The sequence below is a fragment of the Mytilus californianus genome, unplaced genomic scaffold, assembly GCF_021869535.1.
Source record: "Mytilus californianus isolate M0D057914Y unplaced genomic scaffold, xbMytCali1.0.p SCAF_8, whole genome shotgun sequence".
NCBI classification, from domain to species: Eukaryota; Metazoa; Mollusca; class Bivalvia; order Mytilida; family Mytilidae; genus Mytilus; species Mytilus californianus.
Window position 1 is genome coordinate 66,695,105 of NW_026262734.1, and position 17,115 is coordinate 66,712,219.

The following is a 17,115-nucleotide window of genomic DNA, read 5'->3' on the forward strand; positions in this document are numbered from 1 at the left end:
ACCTCACTGCAAGTTTAAGACGGCCCCTAGTACCGGTTTGAGCGGAATTCTTTGCAAAAATGATTTGGATAGTCTTTGTAAGATGTAACACCACCAAATTGGGCCTGGTCACAAAAGAACATACTGGAAAGTAGTACATATTTAAAACAAAATAGACCCTACGCAGAGGTGTAAATATAAAACTATGTAGAATATATTTTGGTGTCTTCCCAATTGTCCCACTTTTTGAAATTACAGGTAAAAAAGTAATGAAATTTTGTGGGACAATCGGGAAGATGTTTGTGGGACAATTGGGAAGTTTAAATGTGGGACAATTGGGAATTGTTTTGATAGTAATTAAATTATTTTTATAGTGTGTAGCAAGCAATTAAAGGTAACTAACCAATGTAACTTAAAAATTAAGAAATAAACATGAACAAATAATAATATTTACATTTTTTTTTTTTGCATATATAAGCAACAAAGTATCATCAAACACAGACTATAATATATATTTAGTCATAAAATAGCACATATCAAGCACTTCTCAATTCTACATTGATATATAATAAAAAGAGTTTAGCACACATAATAAACAGCTAAATACAATAAAGTACACACAATAAACAAATTAATTCATTAAAGCACACACATGACACATGACACGAAGAGCAGATACTATTAATAAAATTGAGAATGGAAATGGGGAATGTGTCAAAGAGACAACAACCCGACCACAGAACAGACAACAGCAGAAGGCCACCAACAGGTCTTCAATGCAGCGAGAAATTCCCGCACCCGGAGGCGTCCTTCAGCTGGCCCCTAAACAAATATATATACTAGTTCAGTGATAATGAACGCCATACTAAACTCCAAATTGTACACAAGAAACTAAAATTAAAAATAATACAAGACTAACAAAGGCTATTAAGCACGCACAATGCATAAGATACAACAATAAAGCACACATGATTCATAACTTAAACATCACAACACATCATATAATTGCAACAAACTTAGTCAAAATGTAACAAATAAGTCAGAAGCAATGTCAGCATACTGAAACACAATAACTTCGCTATTCTGAAGATGGCCTGAGTTCCTGTAGGCATTGATTGACTTGTTTGTATTTTGTTCTATATGTTGGTCCTACTCCCCAATCTTGGTACTGAATGATAGTCATTTCGTTTCCTGCCTGCTCTTCTTTAAGATAGTTCAGTAGCTTTTATATTATGTTTGGGTGCGGTACTAAGATCATCTTCTACAAGCTACTGTGCTATCCATCGAGGTGGTTTGTCGTCCTTGGTCCTTCGGTTTGGTAATTGTTCCATAGCTGCCTGTTACTTTCAACCCAGTATGTTGTGACGTTATCCGTAAACGAAGTGATATTTGCTGTTGAGTCCAAATTTTCCAGGTCTTCAAGTGTATGGAACCAGACGTCGTCTATTTCTGTAGGTGGTACCAGAGGAAGAACTGCTGCCGACCGTACAAGTTGATGAATGTCTGGTTCTCCTTTATAGTTAAGAGACGAGTCTTGTTTACTGCACTTTTCGCCAAATACACTGAGTATAGTGAAACAAAATGTCCTTCAATAGTTTTTCCTGGAAAGGATGCTCTGGCAGAATTCTGAACAGCAGCTTCGTAATCAATGAAGAAAGTTGTTGGGTTCAGGTTAATCTGACGTTTTAATTTAATTTTAATTTAATAATATTTTATTGTATTAATCAAGCAATAGGATTGGACACAAGTTATTACAACTTATATTAAGTCCTCTCCTTACATATACAATACACATATATGATGACAGCAAACACATACATAGTATAGCGAAAGTTATAAAGGAAGGAGTCACACATTGGCATGGCAACAAAAAAAGCAAATAGGACAGAGAGAAAAAAGAAAGCTGCTGACTTAGAACGTCAAATCTTTTTGACTGTTTAATGAAATAACGAACTTTATCAAAAAATTAAGAGTTAGTTTCGTAGTTATATGCATCTTTTCCAAACAATAGCGTTTCAATATCAATGTGTATGTTCATATGTATAAGATCATTAACCAGAGATATTCTTTGGTTATAATTTAAATTGGCATTCTAGAAAGTATTGGATGGCATCTTCAACAGGAGATTCGAAGGAGCATTTAGAATCATTCACTACATTTATCTTACTTAAGTCAGCATTTAATGAACGTTGGGTACAAGCAGTCTTGAGTAGTGAAAAAAATCTTAATATGTAAAGACGTTTTTTAATTGCATGTATTATTTTTAAATTTATTTAAAAACTTTAATAAAAAAATGTAATTAAAAATACAATACTGATATTTGTTTTACAAATAAGAGTAACATTTAATTTATATTTTATAACTCAGAAATTGTATATTATTTCATCAAAAGTGCTTTCAGTGAATGTGATGATTTAAAAAATCATATTTTAATTCTTGTTTATATAGTAAAACAAACAACAACTACCTTGTTTATTTAAGAACATTTTACATAATAAAATAATGTGGGACAATCAGAACTTTTCATGTGGGACAATCAGAACTTTTCATGTGGGACAATCAGAACTTTAAAATTTTAAAAAGTGGGACAATCGGGAATAAACCTATATTTTAGTAATTAAGGTATGCAGATGAAAGGTGAAGAACTGGTGATCCTTGTAGAACACGTGTTGACTGATAATTTTGAATAATACAAAAATGTATGAATGAATTCAAAAATTGAGGACATATATTGCCTGTTTCTCACATATGTCCACCTTAGGAGGCAGTCATTTGATATTCGGGTTTGGGAGTGGTCAAGACGATTTTCATGATGTATATTCTGGCTTGGAAGGAACTGACAAAAATAATCTAAACCAAGTTGGGTGGAAAAAAAATATGCTGTCTCGCAAAATGCATGAAATAATCGTACAATTAAAGTGAAAATAAATTCGAGCGTAGCTATGCCGCAAAATTAAGTCAACCTAGCAACAGATGAAAATGAAAATTAATTTCGTCTGCATCAAAACCTCCTGGCTAAACCCCCCACCAAGCCCCCACCCCCACCCCAACTCCACCCCACCCCCGAAAATTAATTAGTCGTCCCCTTACGGTTTCTTCTATTCCCAATTTGTTTTTACCTTTCTGTCAATTGTAACAGCATTTACAAATATTGGTATATAAATAACACATGAAAGGAAAATTAATCTTGACCCTTGGTGTGCTATTTAAGGGAAACTAATTTGTATTGTATAATTGCCTATTAAAGTATTTAAAATCACAAATAACTGATACGACTTATAAAAATGTTGGAATAGCCAGCGGACACTGAGGATAAAGATTTTATGAATAAATTATAATAATATTATACCTAATTATATAAATAAATACGCACATTTGGTTGAAATAATAGAAACTCAAAAGATATGGGATATCCAATATCGCCATGACACAAAACCAGAAGAGAAAGGTTAGATTGCACTGTACTTTTATAATGAATAATAGGTAAAAGTACATATACAATATATATTTGGAAATTCGGAAAATATGTAATTTACTTGTACGAGCATTTGAAACAGGACGGAAAGCGACTCGACGGGCTTTTACTTGGTAGCCGATTCGTATCGAGTACCTTAAAATTTGCTAAGACAGAAGTCTCGTGACTTTTATAAAGAAAAGAACCAAATATCGCCAACCTTTTAAACTTAACTGGAAGGAATGTCGTTTAATCACCAGCGACTCTTAATCTTTTTTCAACGAATCTGGGTACAGGAAAGAGAAGGCTAATTAAATTCTTAGGAGTCTTTATTCAGAAAATGCATGAATATAGCGGATAAAACGTTTCGAAAATAAATTTTTACAAAATCGTCCTCCAAAATCGATATGATAACTAAGAACAAATTAAATCATCTGATCTACAAACAAGTAAGTTTGTATTTGTTTGCAAAAATGAAAAAGCAACCAACAATGTTGTCGTTGTAAGATATAAGGAATGCTCAAAACTAATTCGAGTTCATTCATATCTACAACTAGTTTACTTAAAAAGATTTTATATGGATATGCTTCAACAATAACGGCATTGAAAGCTGCTGCAGGACATCACAAGGTTCAAACTTCGCATGCTCTTCTGAATTTTGATCTTTCACCTCAGTTTTTTTTTTACCTTGATTTGTATTATTTTCTAAGAGATTTATGGGATTTTAACATCTGGATGTACCGTACTCCGGGTTCCAGGAGGTGTGCCTTGATTGGCAGAAGTTATTTACAGAAACAGAAACAGATGGCTATAAAAAACGGTAATCAAAACAAAATTGAATTTCAAAGTATTTAGCCGCACTTCCCTTCAATCAAAATGATAAATGTAAACAAATTGTAAAAAGTAAATTGACATGGCCCTAAAAGGCTTCCGTATAAATGTCCCATATAAGGTGAACCCGATAATAAAGCAAGCAATATTTCTTCAACAGTACAAGGAAAACAACTACTAACGTACATGAAATAAGAAAGTAAATTAACTCCCTGTTTCACTGGATATCTTTGATTCAGTTAACATGTTGCCATTGTTTGGTTATAAATATACTTTTTGGATAGCATAAAACAAAAGATTCGATAACAACCCATTATTGACATTTGCCGTTTTAAATCAAAAATGGTGACTTTAACTATCCTTCGCAAGAATGCTCTGTGCTAGTCATTTGGTCCTGATCGTTGTAGGTTTGTCCTGATTTTGAGGTGAATGGTGGGTCCTTGTTTCTATACTGGTGGGTTTGTTAACTATTTACCAGAACGGCAATAAGACAACTATTCTGTCTACTAAAATCGGAGTCGAACACACCTTGCAGAAGCGGGGTTCGAACCAGTAACATCAAGGATCACCGAAGAAGAACTTTTCAGACCATACAGCCACCAAGACTTATTATTAAAAACAGAAAATTTAGTCTTCTTATATCAATAAAATGAATGTAATTCTTGAAATAAGTTTGTCTAATGTTGATTTATTATATGGTTCGAAGCTCATTCGCCATAAATAATACATTTAAAAAATGAAAAAGCAATGTCTATACATGAGATCTGGATATCATTTTTTATATAGATAATAAACAAAATATTGATAAATAACTTTAAAGCAATAGCTTTGCATCAAAGTTACAGGCTCCTGATTTGAGACAGGCAGATACAGATTGTGGCGGGGTTAAACATGTGAGCGGGCGCCCAAACCCTCCCTAGTTCAAAGCCAATAAAAACTAATACAAATAATCATGCATCTAAGACTAATAACGTTAACGGTACCACTTGTTGTTCTGCACCAGATAAAATACGTATATGAATTGAACCCGAAACTAACGGCCTGACTGAATATGTACAAAACAATATGTATAAATTATGTTTATATATTGAACCCTGTACTTTATAACTACAATAACAAAATATAAATTAAAGTGGTATAAGTTATGTTTAATCCAATTAGATAATACAAATACCTAGTCTATTCTGGTACTATTCTGAAGACCATTCAAAATATGTAGGACAAAAAAAATCCATGTGGAAGAACTGGTTTTATTGAAAAGTAGGACACTAGTTCACTATAAATAGACGTCCACAATAATTGGCAAGCAGTTGGAAAGAGGTATACAGTACCATTATGACTTCTCGTAAGTTAAAGTTTATCTGTTGTCATAGTAAATATCATGTAAATTATAGCTATTATACAGGCGTGCATTTCAAGTTTTCAAATCAATTACGTTTCTATGAACATGTTTCGAGAATTTGTATAGTTGTATGATTTTTGTTTTAAGATTCGAGACAATTGATTTTAGGTTTTCTTTAGGTTAGTTCAAGGTATAAATGATTTTTTTCACACATGCGTAAAAGCTTGGTTTATCCATCATGGTATATATATTTTTTAATATTTAATCATGTAAAGGTTCCAGTAAAAATAGGAAATCAGTAAGATCCAGATCCACCTAGTACAAATCGGAATTCAGTAGGATCCAGAATCCACCTTGTACAAATTGGAATTCAGTAGGATCCAGAATCCACCTAGTACAAATAAGAAATCAGTAGGATCCAGATCCACCTAGTACAAATCGGAATTCAGTAGGATCCAGAATCCACCTTGTACATATTGGAATTCAGTAGGATCCATAATCCACCTTGTACAAATTGGAATTCAGTAGGATCGATCAGAATCCAAGTTGTACAAATCAGAATTCCAATATCTTCTATGTAGAAATTAGAACTCTGATTTATACTAGGCTGAATAAAATCCATTACAAATGAAAATTCCAATATCTACCAGTGGAATTGGGATATCAAGATTTGTACTAGAATGGTCCTGGAGTGTACGAGATGATAGCTATAAAGGACACAATAATTATTGAAAAGAGTACGGTTGTTATTCTTTATAATGAAATGAACTAGTATAATCAAACTTGTCGGAATCAAAAAGAAAAGAGGTAGAGCCAATTTGCTATGAATTTATTTCACAGCAAAGCTTTTTTTCCAAAAGTCCTTCAGTCTTTACTAAAATTCACTGTACTATAAGTTCATATGAAGAACTTTAAGATTTACGTTAAAAACACTTATAATATTAAGTGTAAATGTATTTTGATCAAAATTATACCTATGTATGGTTAAGACTTCAATTTTGGTAAATTTTGAGTAATTAAAAGCATATGAAATATTGCCTATCTAATAAGAAATTATATTTCATTACTGTTAATGATGTCTTTGTATAAAAAGTTCAACAAATGTTATATTTTAAATAGTATCTCAAAATTAATATTCAGAAGACAATCTTGTTATTTCACGCTAAATATATTTCCCTGAATTTCCATGCTGTAAAGTCAAAATTGTTTGCTTGCTATCATAATACCATAAACAAAATATTAGCAAATGTTATTACAAAAAAGAAAATCACGAACGTTAATGTATGTTTCAATATTTTGTAATAAGTATTGAAAGTGACGATGTATTATCATTTATTTTTTTTTTCTACTTATCAAGTGCACCAGTAAAAATAGTACATAAAAATAGCAAGTAAAAATCCAGAATCATACTTACTATTACTTTCAATTATATCCTGGATCCTCCTCTATGAAGTTAGTACAAACCAGAATCCTCCTAGTGCAAATCTGGACATCGCTATGTCTTCTAGAAGCTATTGGAATTCTGATTTGTACTGGATTTTAATTAGGGGACGACCATTTGATATTCTGGGGGGGGGCCAGGAGGATTTGTTTTGGATCGGTTATTTATTTTTGTAAACTAAGAGGACAGATTATCTATTTTCTGCACTATTGAAGCAAGATTTTTCATTTTCATTAAAGCAAGGGACTGATTATTTATTCTCACAACTATATTTATAATATTCGAAAACATACAATTTTTAAATTATTTGTTTATTATAAATAATTCATACATGTATAGTCAAGTCATTATGTACCATTTAATCAGAATTAATTATTATCCTCTGCAGAAATGAATCTTCTATATTCCCCAATGCATATATACACAGTATTAAAGTTTGGTTGTAACTAAGGCTCTTTTAAAAGTATTGGCAAACATGTTTCGCCGAGCGTAGCGAGGCAAAAATTTTTTTGAAGGGTTTTTGAACCGCTGAAGGCCCAAGAAGCTATAGAACAAATGGTGCAAAATCATGCCTTCTGGGTGTTCCCCAGACCTTTTCTTAAACTGAAAATGCAAGTTCTGTTTTAATAATTTTATGACAATATTTTGGTCTCAAAGCAAAATCACGTTATAGATTCAGTGTAAGACTTAAGTTTCTAGGAACAACATCAAAAGACAAATATGCATGATAAAGCAAAAATGTAATTCACATAGTTAAGTCTGTGGCTGCTGTGTTTTTTTTAAGCTCATGATCAAGTTAATACTAAAATTACTTAATTACAAAATGAATGCAACACTAACAGAATACAGAAGGGCAATCAATGAATAAAAGACAAATAAATAAGAAACATTGATCCCGAAAAATCAGGGGCTACGTCTGAGGGAGAACAGAACTTGCTTCTTGCAAGGCACTCACGGTGAACACAATTTGATATGGAGACAAGCGTTTGGTTTTGAAATTTCCTACATGAGGCATTTGTCTCAATGTAGTTACGGCCCTGATTTAATAAAAGTGAGGTAAGTGTTCCTGAGACAATTAACCTCAAGTTAAATGAAACCAATTTTCTGACATTTCAAGTATATTTTTATATTTAAATAATATTTATACTTTTATTATTAAAAGATAATAATATGGGAAGTCTTTCCCGATTTTTTTTTTGGAAAAAAGATGAATTTATGAAGAATCTGGTGCCATCTCATACTTTCGATTAGACCTGCTGAGTTATTTATTTTCAATACATTGCAAGTCAGGTAATTTATTTTCAAACTACCACAGAACAAACCATTTATTTTTGTGATTATCAAGGCTGAGTTATTTATTTTCAAAATCCTCCTGCCCCCCCCCCCCCCCCCCCCCCCCCCCAGAATATCGAATGGTCGTCCCCTTATTATAAATCAGAATTCTAATTTCTACTAGACGTTTTTAGTATATATTGGAATTCCAATTTGAACTATAGGAGGATTTTTTTTATCCTACTGAATTCCAATTTGTACTGTAACATATATATTTATTTATTTAGTTTAATAATCATTATTATTATTCCAGTGCTAACATCAAAATGGTCTTTCATGGTGACTATTTTGTTAATCCTTTGCTCACCTGTCCACAACATTTCTCAAAATGATAAAGATGCAGCTAATTATGGTCTTGAAACTGGAAAAGGGATAGCTGAACTGCTTGCACAGAGAGATTTTGGAAAGTCATTGACAAAGATCGGAAAAAGTGTCGGTCCTTATCTTGGCGCATTAGGTCCCTTCGTAGGTATCATCACGGCGGTCATTCCATCTGAGTCTGATGAGTTAGCTTTCATGAAAAACATGATGAAGGAAATCGATAAGCGTTTAGATAACATAGATAATCGATTCAACGATATCGAAAAGATGATTAAGTGGAGTGTTGTTCAAATCAACTTCGGGCAAATAGAACAAAGAATACAGGCAACGTCGCGTGAATTTAAATATCTATATGAGGTTCCAATGTCTGCTGTGCAAAATAGAAAATTGCTTTTTATTTCGAATTATAAAAGTGATTATCAGAATAGTGGCAATAAATTGTTTCAAGCAATTATCCAAGGACAAGGTACATTTCAAGAAGATCTTGGTACTTCTGTTTTGCGTTATACCGGCAAAGACCGCAGAAAGACACAGTTATTTCTTCTCGGTGTTATGCAACTTCTCTTGCAAGCTGTAAAAGTAGAATTAGGTTATCTTCTAGTTAACCAATACACTCACAATGCAAACTTTATGAAGTTGGAATGGGAAAAAAAAATACAGACGGTTCGAAAGAAGTTCGAGTACATTGACTATCAATGTGCTAATGTATATTATCACGCCCAATCCGGAAAGGAACTTGATGAATATTCTGCTAAAAACAAGGGTTTAACTAATTCTCAATTTGCCTCTGGGCTATTTCAACATCTTGGTGGAAAGTACTATTGGAGGGACTGGGCTGTTATTGCCTATAATCCCATATGGGGCGGTGACAACCATTGGGTAGGTGTTAGTGGGGGACACATCAAATTTAGGAAAGATGGAAGAAACATAGTAGTGGCGAGCGTAGACAAGAAACATTCAGTCATGGATTTAGCAAGAGCTGAGCAGGATATGAAAAAAGTATCCATGACATATCGTACTGGAAATTGGTGGACAGGGTATAGAGACGCTCGTCGTAATGCGAAAGATGTTTTTAACTCTTTGGATAAAAGAGGAGCCTCGTTGGTTAGTGTTATAAGATGTTATAACAATATGACGTACCATTACCACAGTAAACGATATAGATACGTCCCTAGATGTCCCCATTTCGATCTCTTTATGTGGGGTTGACCGATTTTAAGACAGTGTTACTATCAATCGCTGATTATTGATCTTACAATTCAATGCATTTATTGTTATAACCCTTCATTTTTAAAAGGACAAGTTTCTTTGAAGATAACTTTTCCCTCCTTTTTAGTCATGTTAATTGACTTACATTTTTTGTAAAAAGGACACTTGTAACATACAATTATTTCTCTTTATTTTTCAAAACTTATTGATAAACAACTTTGTAAATGTATTTCATCATTATTTTGCTGGAAAATGGTGGCATTCATTGAATCAACCAAGCACGAATATTACTACTTAAACACAAGAGTGGCTTAAGTGGCTCTAGAATTTAGGTGCATCCTATTCAATAAAATCCAAAATGCAATACGATTTCAGGTACTCGTTTTTCTTAGTGGCTAACGACCTTACACTAGTAACGTTCTCTGATAAATCGTTATTTCTAAATTAAGAGGTAGATGGGGGTCGAAATTCAAATCAATAGATTTTTTTAATAATTTGCCAAAATTAAGTTTATGGGATGTTTTTTTTTCAAAAATGTAATAAAAAAATTAGTTACGGGGCATTTTTTCGAGGTGCAGATTGTGCAAAATTGTCAGATGTTGTATAGATTATACAAAATCATGGAAAAACCTATTTTGTGTGATAAAAAGAAAACTAAACGTAGAATTTTAAGATAAATTATGAGAAGGTAGCTCTTATTGTGTGATTTCAGAAATGAACAAGAAAAACTGGGATTACGAGGCTCGTTTTATTGTAACGAATTATTATTCATACAGAATTTTTGCTTATAAAGTTTTAATTTCTAAACCCCGTCACATTCTTTATGTTCGTGTCCAAAACCAGGAGCCTGCAACACAGTGGTTGTCGTTGGTTGTTGTAATTGTTGTTTTACGTTTATTGTTCCCGCCATTTTGTTCTTAGGTTTTATATTCTGAATTAAATGGCATTTCTTTTAATCCCTGAGCCTTTCATATAAAAATAAGAAGATATGGTATGATCGCCAATGAGACAACTCTCCACCAGAGACCAAATGACATAGAAGTTAACAACTGTAGGTCACCGTTGCCTTCAGCAATGAACAAAACATAGCTGACTATAAGGTGTGAGATTTGCTGACTGTTAATGGCCATACTGGTGTGACGCACGTGTAATTGTTCTCCTCTTCTCCTTTTCTCTTTGATATAAAAAGTGGAGATGTGGTATAATTGACACTCATACAACTATTTTTTTTTTTCTAATTTGTTCTCCTTGTTTTTATATAGAACTCTTTTCATGTGTTAGAATTTGTTAACTGCAACACCCGAAATTATATAAAATATGCAATCTTTAAGAGGCCGAATTCACAAATTTCTTACAAAACAAAACTTTATGTAAACATGAAGAAAAAAAACAATTATTAATTGTCACTTAGTCAAAATGCTTAATCCTGTATTTAATTTTTATACTCTAATTCAGCGCAAAATATTTAAGATAAAGTAACTTGTCTTACGTTGCTTGCTCTACATGAGGGTCTGGAGGTTTACAGAATATAGAATAATGGACATAAGTGGCTAAAAATAAAGAATAGAGAAACATAGGCACACCAAATAGAGAATAGAGAATAATGGGGTACTGAAATATAAAGCATGGAAAATAATGGACAAACTTTATAAAGTATATTGAAAAATGGCATATAAATAAAGGAATACATAATTAAAGGAACCCCTCATCCAGACCCCACTACATAACAAGAAAGTATATTGAGTTATCTCGCTTCGTTTATATGACATAACATTTATATAGCATTAAAGGTATATCAAATCGCCATTTTTATTCTTTCTCACACGGACATATTGAATTGTGTTTGAACTATTATTAAGACATTTCATTGAACAAATGTGAGTTGTCTGTTTTATAGTTTTTATTACCTCTTTTGGTATATAAGTCTTGTTTTTTTTTCTAATTTGGTTGCTCTCAGTCACAAAAACTTGTCTGAAAAAAAATACCTATATACTTTAATATGTTATATTAAAGTCTATTTTTAATTTTGGATCTTTTTCTTTTTCTTATTTTGGCCAGAAAAAAAATCCTTTTTTGAATTGCCAATTTTTTGTTGTAAATTTGGCATTCTTTACACCGGTGTTGAAAATTATTACACCAAGATAACTTATACTATACCGACATGAGGAAATACTACCGCAACGAAAGGTGCAAATACCAATGCAAAGACAGGTTCAAATATCACAATACTGACATGTGCAAATACCACAATACCGACAAGTGCAAATACCACAATACCGACAGGTGCAAATACCACAATACCGACAGGTACAAATACCACAATACCGACAGGTGCAAATACCACAAAACCGACAGGTGCAAATACTACTGCCACGACATGTTCAAATACTACTGTACCGACAGTGGTGCAAATACTACTGTACGGACAGGTGGTGAAAATACTTCTGTACTGACAGGTTTAAATACAACTGCAACTACAGCTTCAAATACCACCACTACAACTACAGCTGCACCAATAACTGAAATGACACGAACAAGTTTCAATGCAAAATTGGCATTGATAGATATTTAGTCTTCGTTAAAATTGTTTAAATAGGTTAAAAATCTGGTGATGTTTAAGATAGATTTCCTGCAACAATTGAAAAAAATCATGATGAAGACCATGAAACTTCTGAAGAGATGAAACCAAACTGGAAATAAACTTATTTGTCAGCTTAATTGTTATAAGACACTTTAATCTGCTTTAAAAAAGTTATGTTTTCACCTTGCACATGTCAATATGGTGTACTTCAATTAAATGAAATTAATTATAATATATTACAGTTTAGGGGAAGATGTGTTTTATACAAGAAACATAAAGACGAAGATGTGAGGCCAAAATGAAATAAAATGCTTGCGTTTAGTGTTTCCCAACCTAGCCTTTTTTCATTGTGCCTCACCCTGACCCCTAAAACTTTCACTTTACTACAACATAATCACTTTGGGATGATAACAGATATCGGTATAGAGACAACATTTTACCTTTTTGAAATATTAATACTTTATCATATTCATTGTCATAAAATAAAATTACATCGTCAGTGAAAGTTAACCTAGTGATGAGTGCTGTCCCCTGGCTTGATTCCTACGCTCAAGGCTATATCGATCAGATTGGAGACAGATTTATCAGTCTTATCAACCTTGTTACGGTTACGGTGTTTTCCACTCACAAGGTTTTTCGGTTTCTGATAGATGTCCCGAAAATTTTTTAACGATCATTTAACTCTAAAGGGGGCGGATTTCGAGATTTTTGCTAAACAAAAATATTCAGATTCCCCACTTTGAAGAAACATATTAATCCGAAAGAAGGAAAAAATAATATTGATTTGGGAATTTTTGCCATTAATGTTATGTTCGCAACCGAAAAAATGAATGATTTGATTCTTGCGTGTTGCAAAAAAATAATCGGAATGAAAAAAAAAACAACACATACTCCTCCCTCTTCAAAGTTAAAAGGGCTTTCCATTAGCGATGAGGCTCATCGCTCTCGGCTACTGTTGGGATCGTTAAAACTTCTGAGCAGACACAGCTCAATCGTGTTACAAAACTCTGCCAAAAATGTTGCGTACACATAATTATACTCGAATAGCAGGTTACAATTTCGATCAGGCTTAAAATGCATTTTTGTTCATTGACAATGTCTTTTGCTATAAAGTTTATTACATCAAATATTCTTAAAGTCCAAGCGGTGTTTTGCGATGTGTCTATTTCAGATAGCTGCGTTTATTGTTTATTTGTGAGGTGTTTATGTATTGAATAGAGGGACATACAGATATTTAATAGTATCGACCACGGTTTTACTATCGTCATAAAGTGAATCAGTAACATTTTAGATTTTAGACTATTAGGAACTTCAGCGTAAAACGAAGTAACAAAATGAATAACTTTTTATATCTTCCGTGTAATGTAAGCCCATCGTTTTTTAATATACAAGTGCGTTTTATATTGTAAAAACCAAAGTGATTTTAGCTATTTTCGACCGTGTAATATAACCCCACTGAAAATAATCAAGCATTTTATGTGCTCCGAACAACAAGAAGAAGTCTATTTCAGATAGTTGCATTTTGTGATTTTGTGATAAATCTATATCAGATAGCTGCGTCTTTAACAGTTTTGATGTGTCAATTTCAGATAGTTGCATTTATTGTTTGCGATGTGTCTATTTAAGATAATATAGCTGCGTTTATTGTTTGATGTGTCAATTTCAGATAGCCACGTTTACTTTTTGCGCTATATCTTTTTCAGATAGCCGCGTTTTGTGATGTGTCAATTTCAGATAGCTGCGGTTTTTTTTTTTTTTGTGATGTATCTATTCAGATAGCTGCAATTAATATTTGTGATGTATGATTTATTTCAGATAGCTGCGTTTATTTTTTGTGTTGTATTTCAGATAGCTGCGCTTATTTTTTTCTGTTGTGCCTATATTAGATATATTTTTGTATGGATAACCATTGTTGATACTAATTAAATAACTGCTGATATTATCGTTCAAATGTTTTTCTCTAATAGAGACGTCCGGATAAGGCACAAAACTTGCACTTTACCTTTGTTTCTAAAATGTTTTACATTTCAGCTATTTTTTCATTTATAATTTTTCTCTTTTTTCTGGTTAAAGGGAGATAATTCTATTTAAACTATGTTTCCTCACCCATTGCAAACCCTGGCAAATGCACTGTACATGCATGTCCGATACTTGCTTTTGTTATTGATTATACTATACGTAGTGTATAAGTTATGTCGCTGTTCCGGACGTCGCTTACAAATATTTGTCATTCAAATGTTACAATATCGTTTCAACAATTATAAAATTATGGATATGTGGTATGATTGCCAATGAGACAACTATCCACCAAAGTTCAAATAAAATGGATGTAAGTAATTATAGGCAACCGTACGGCCTTAAAAGTCGGTTGTTTGTTTTTTCAAGCAGGTTAATACTTTCAATAACTATTTCGAAACTTTCTCGCAGAAGCTTTTCAATTTTTTGTTCTAGATGTTCTACTTTATGTGGATGTTTATATAGGTAACGCTGTATAAGGTAATCTGATTTCTTCTTCCACAAAGCTAAATGCGTTCCCATGTTCACTGAAATGCACATCAATTAAAAATGTGTGAAATGGATCGAACGGTAAATTGAATGCACGAAAAGGGCGTTTTCCTGAACATCTGTCATAAGAATTGATTTGAAACATAATATTTTATAATAGAATAAGAAAGCATATGGGTATCCATCCCTGACACAAAATCAGTATAAGGGCAGCAAAAAAACACAAAAAGCAAAGGAACATCGCTATTGTTTTTGTTATTCATCTCAGTCACAGTGAGGCCTTCAACACGGTGTAAAAACTCACTGCAAGTTAAAAACGGCTCCAAGTACTGGTTTGAGCGGAAATATTTGAAAACTGACGATCAGCCTCAACTGTGAATTGAAGAACAAACAAACACATTTAATAACTATGAATAGTTCTGTGAAATTAGTGTGTTATGGAGGTAACCTTACATCTTAAGATTCTCCAATATCGAGAGTTTATAAAATTTCTAAAGAAGGGTGAAAAATTCCTGGAAGGTAGCAAAAAATCATCAGCAACTTAATTTGTTCTTACTTGCAGAGGACAGATAGCTGATCAAAATTAATATAATTCTTTCCCCAAATAAAAAGGCGAATCTTTTTGAAAAATGTATTAAACAATTTGAATGAAATTTCATGCAACATTGTTCTTCTAAAACGATATCTAAAAGTTATTTAAAAACAAATAATTTTTTTATTGAAATTAAGCGCTTTGTGTTTTCTACCACTGAAAACTGTTGTTTACTGTATTTCTTCTGATCATTATTTTTTACGCCAATTTTTGACAAAATTTACCTCCGCAACCCTATGACCTATGGCATCGCAATGAGTTGCACGCTTTGTATCCATGTCATCAATGATACTTATGCGGAATTCGGCCTATGAGTAGTAATTTTTTTCCGAAACATAAAAATCTTGTTACAATGTTGTATACAAATACCGCAACCGTAATATGTAAACCGAAGAGTTGAATTTGTTCAGGAACTTACCTCGACTTCTAGGTAGGATTATGCCCCTTTGAAAATCAATCATTATCTGTTGGCCACTAAAACCCAGAAGCCATAACTCTGCTGAGCACGTAAGTCAGTGGCGGATCCGGGAGGGGGTTCCGGGAGTTGGAACCCCCCTCTTTTTGACGATCAATGCATTTGAATGGGGACATATAGTTGGAATCCCCCAAATAAATCACTTACCATAAGCCGTAGACCATGTGGTGTTCAGTGAAGATCATCAGTTCATATGACATTGAAATTTTACTCAAGGTCAGAGGTTAACGATGACTTGTCAAACCGGAAGTATGCTTTTCATAAACAAAACTACTACTATTTGTTTGTTTGGGATGATATTTATACTATCAAAAGGTATACATTTTGCAACATAATTATGCCACTTCCAGCTTTTTATGACACATCAGTGTTATTGCGTAGAAATAAAAACAAGTAAATTGTATGCGTAATACAATCAACGGCAGTCGTTCTGTGTCAGGTATCTGTGATGATATCGATAACAGTCACGTGCATACCTGCAAGACTATATTTGAGGGTCTGGGTGGGGCGACTACTATAACACAAAAGTATATGTTATAGTAGTCTCAGGATGGGGTTAACAGAATAGAGAATAATAAAAAAAATGAATAGAGAAAAATGAGCAAAAAATATAAAGAAAAGAGAATAATAAAGGTGTAAAAGTAAAAAGAATAACTGTTGTAAAGAAAGGATAAGGTACTGATTACAGAAATAAACTATATAGTTACACAGAATAAAGAAATAATCTAATCATAGAAAACCTATTAGTAAAATGAGAATTTTACAGAATAAGCAATATTTTCAAAGATAAAGATAAATGACTTTTACATTTACAGAATACAGAAATTAAGGACACCCCCCCCGATAAGGTGTATTTATTATATAATACTAAGTAGTAATTTAATAAATACAAGTAATATGGATATGTAATGTAATCAATGACGGTCGTGATGCATCAGTAATCCGTGATGATACCGATATCAGTCATAACTGCAAAGGTTTTATCAAACTCCTAATATATAGAGCGCTTTGAATTATATTGGTACTTTGGGTTGATAAGGGTGTGGTATTGAA

The 17,115-nt window shown here is 32.7% G+C and overlaps 1 protein-coding gene across 1 annotated transcript; it reads left to right on the plus strand.

Annotated features, from left to right (window-relative positions):
* Positions 1-8,655: 8,655 nt before the first annotated feature.
* LOC127712837 (cephalotoxin-like protein) lies at positions 8,656-11,870 on the plus strand. Its single transcript, XM_052219444.1, has one exon. The coding sequence runs from the start codon at positions 8,656-8,658 to the stop codon at positions 9,907-9,909; it is 1,254 nt and encodes a 417-aa protein (XP_052075404.1). The 3' UTR covers positions 9,910-11,870.
* Positions 11,871-17,115: the final 5,245 nt, after the last annotated feature.

Coding starts and splice junctions, on each gene's coding strand:
- LOC127712837 (XM_052219444.1), top strand. CDS start 8,656: ATGGTGACTATTTTGTTAATCCTTTGCTCACCTGTCCACAACATTTCT.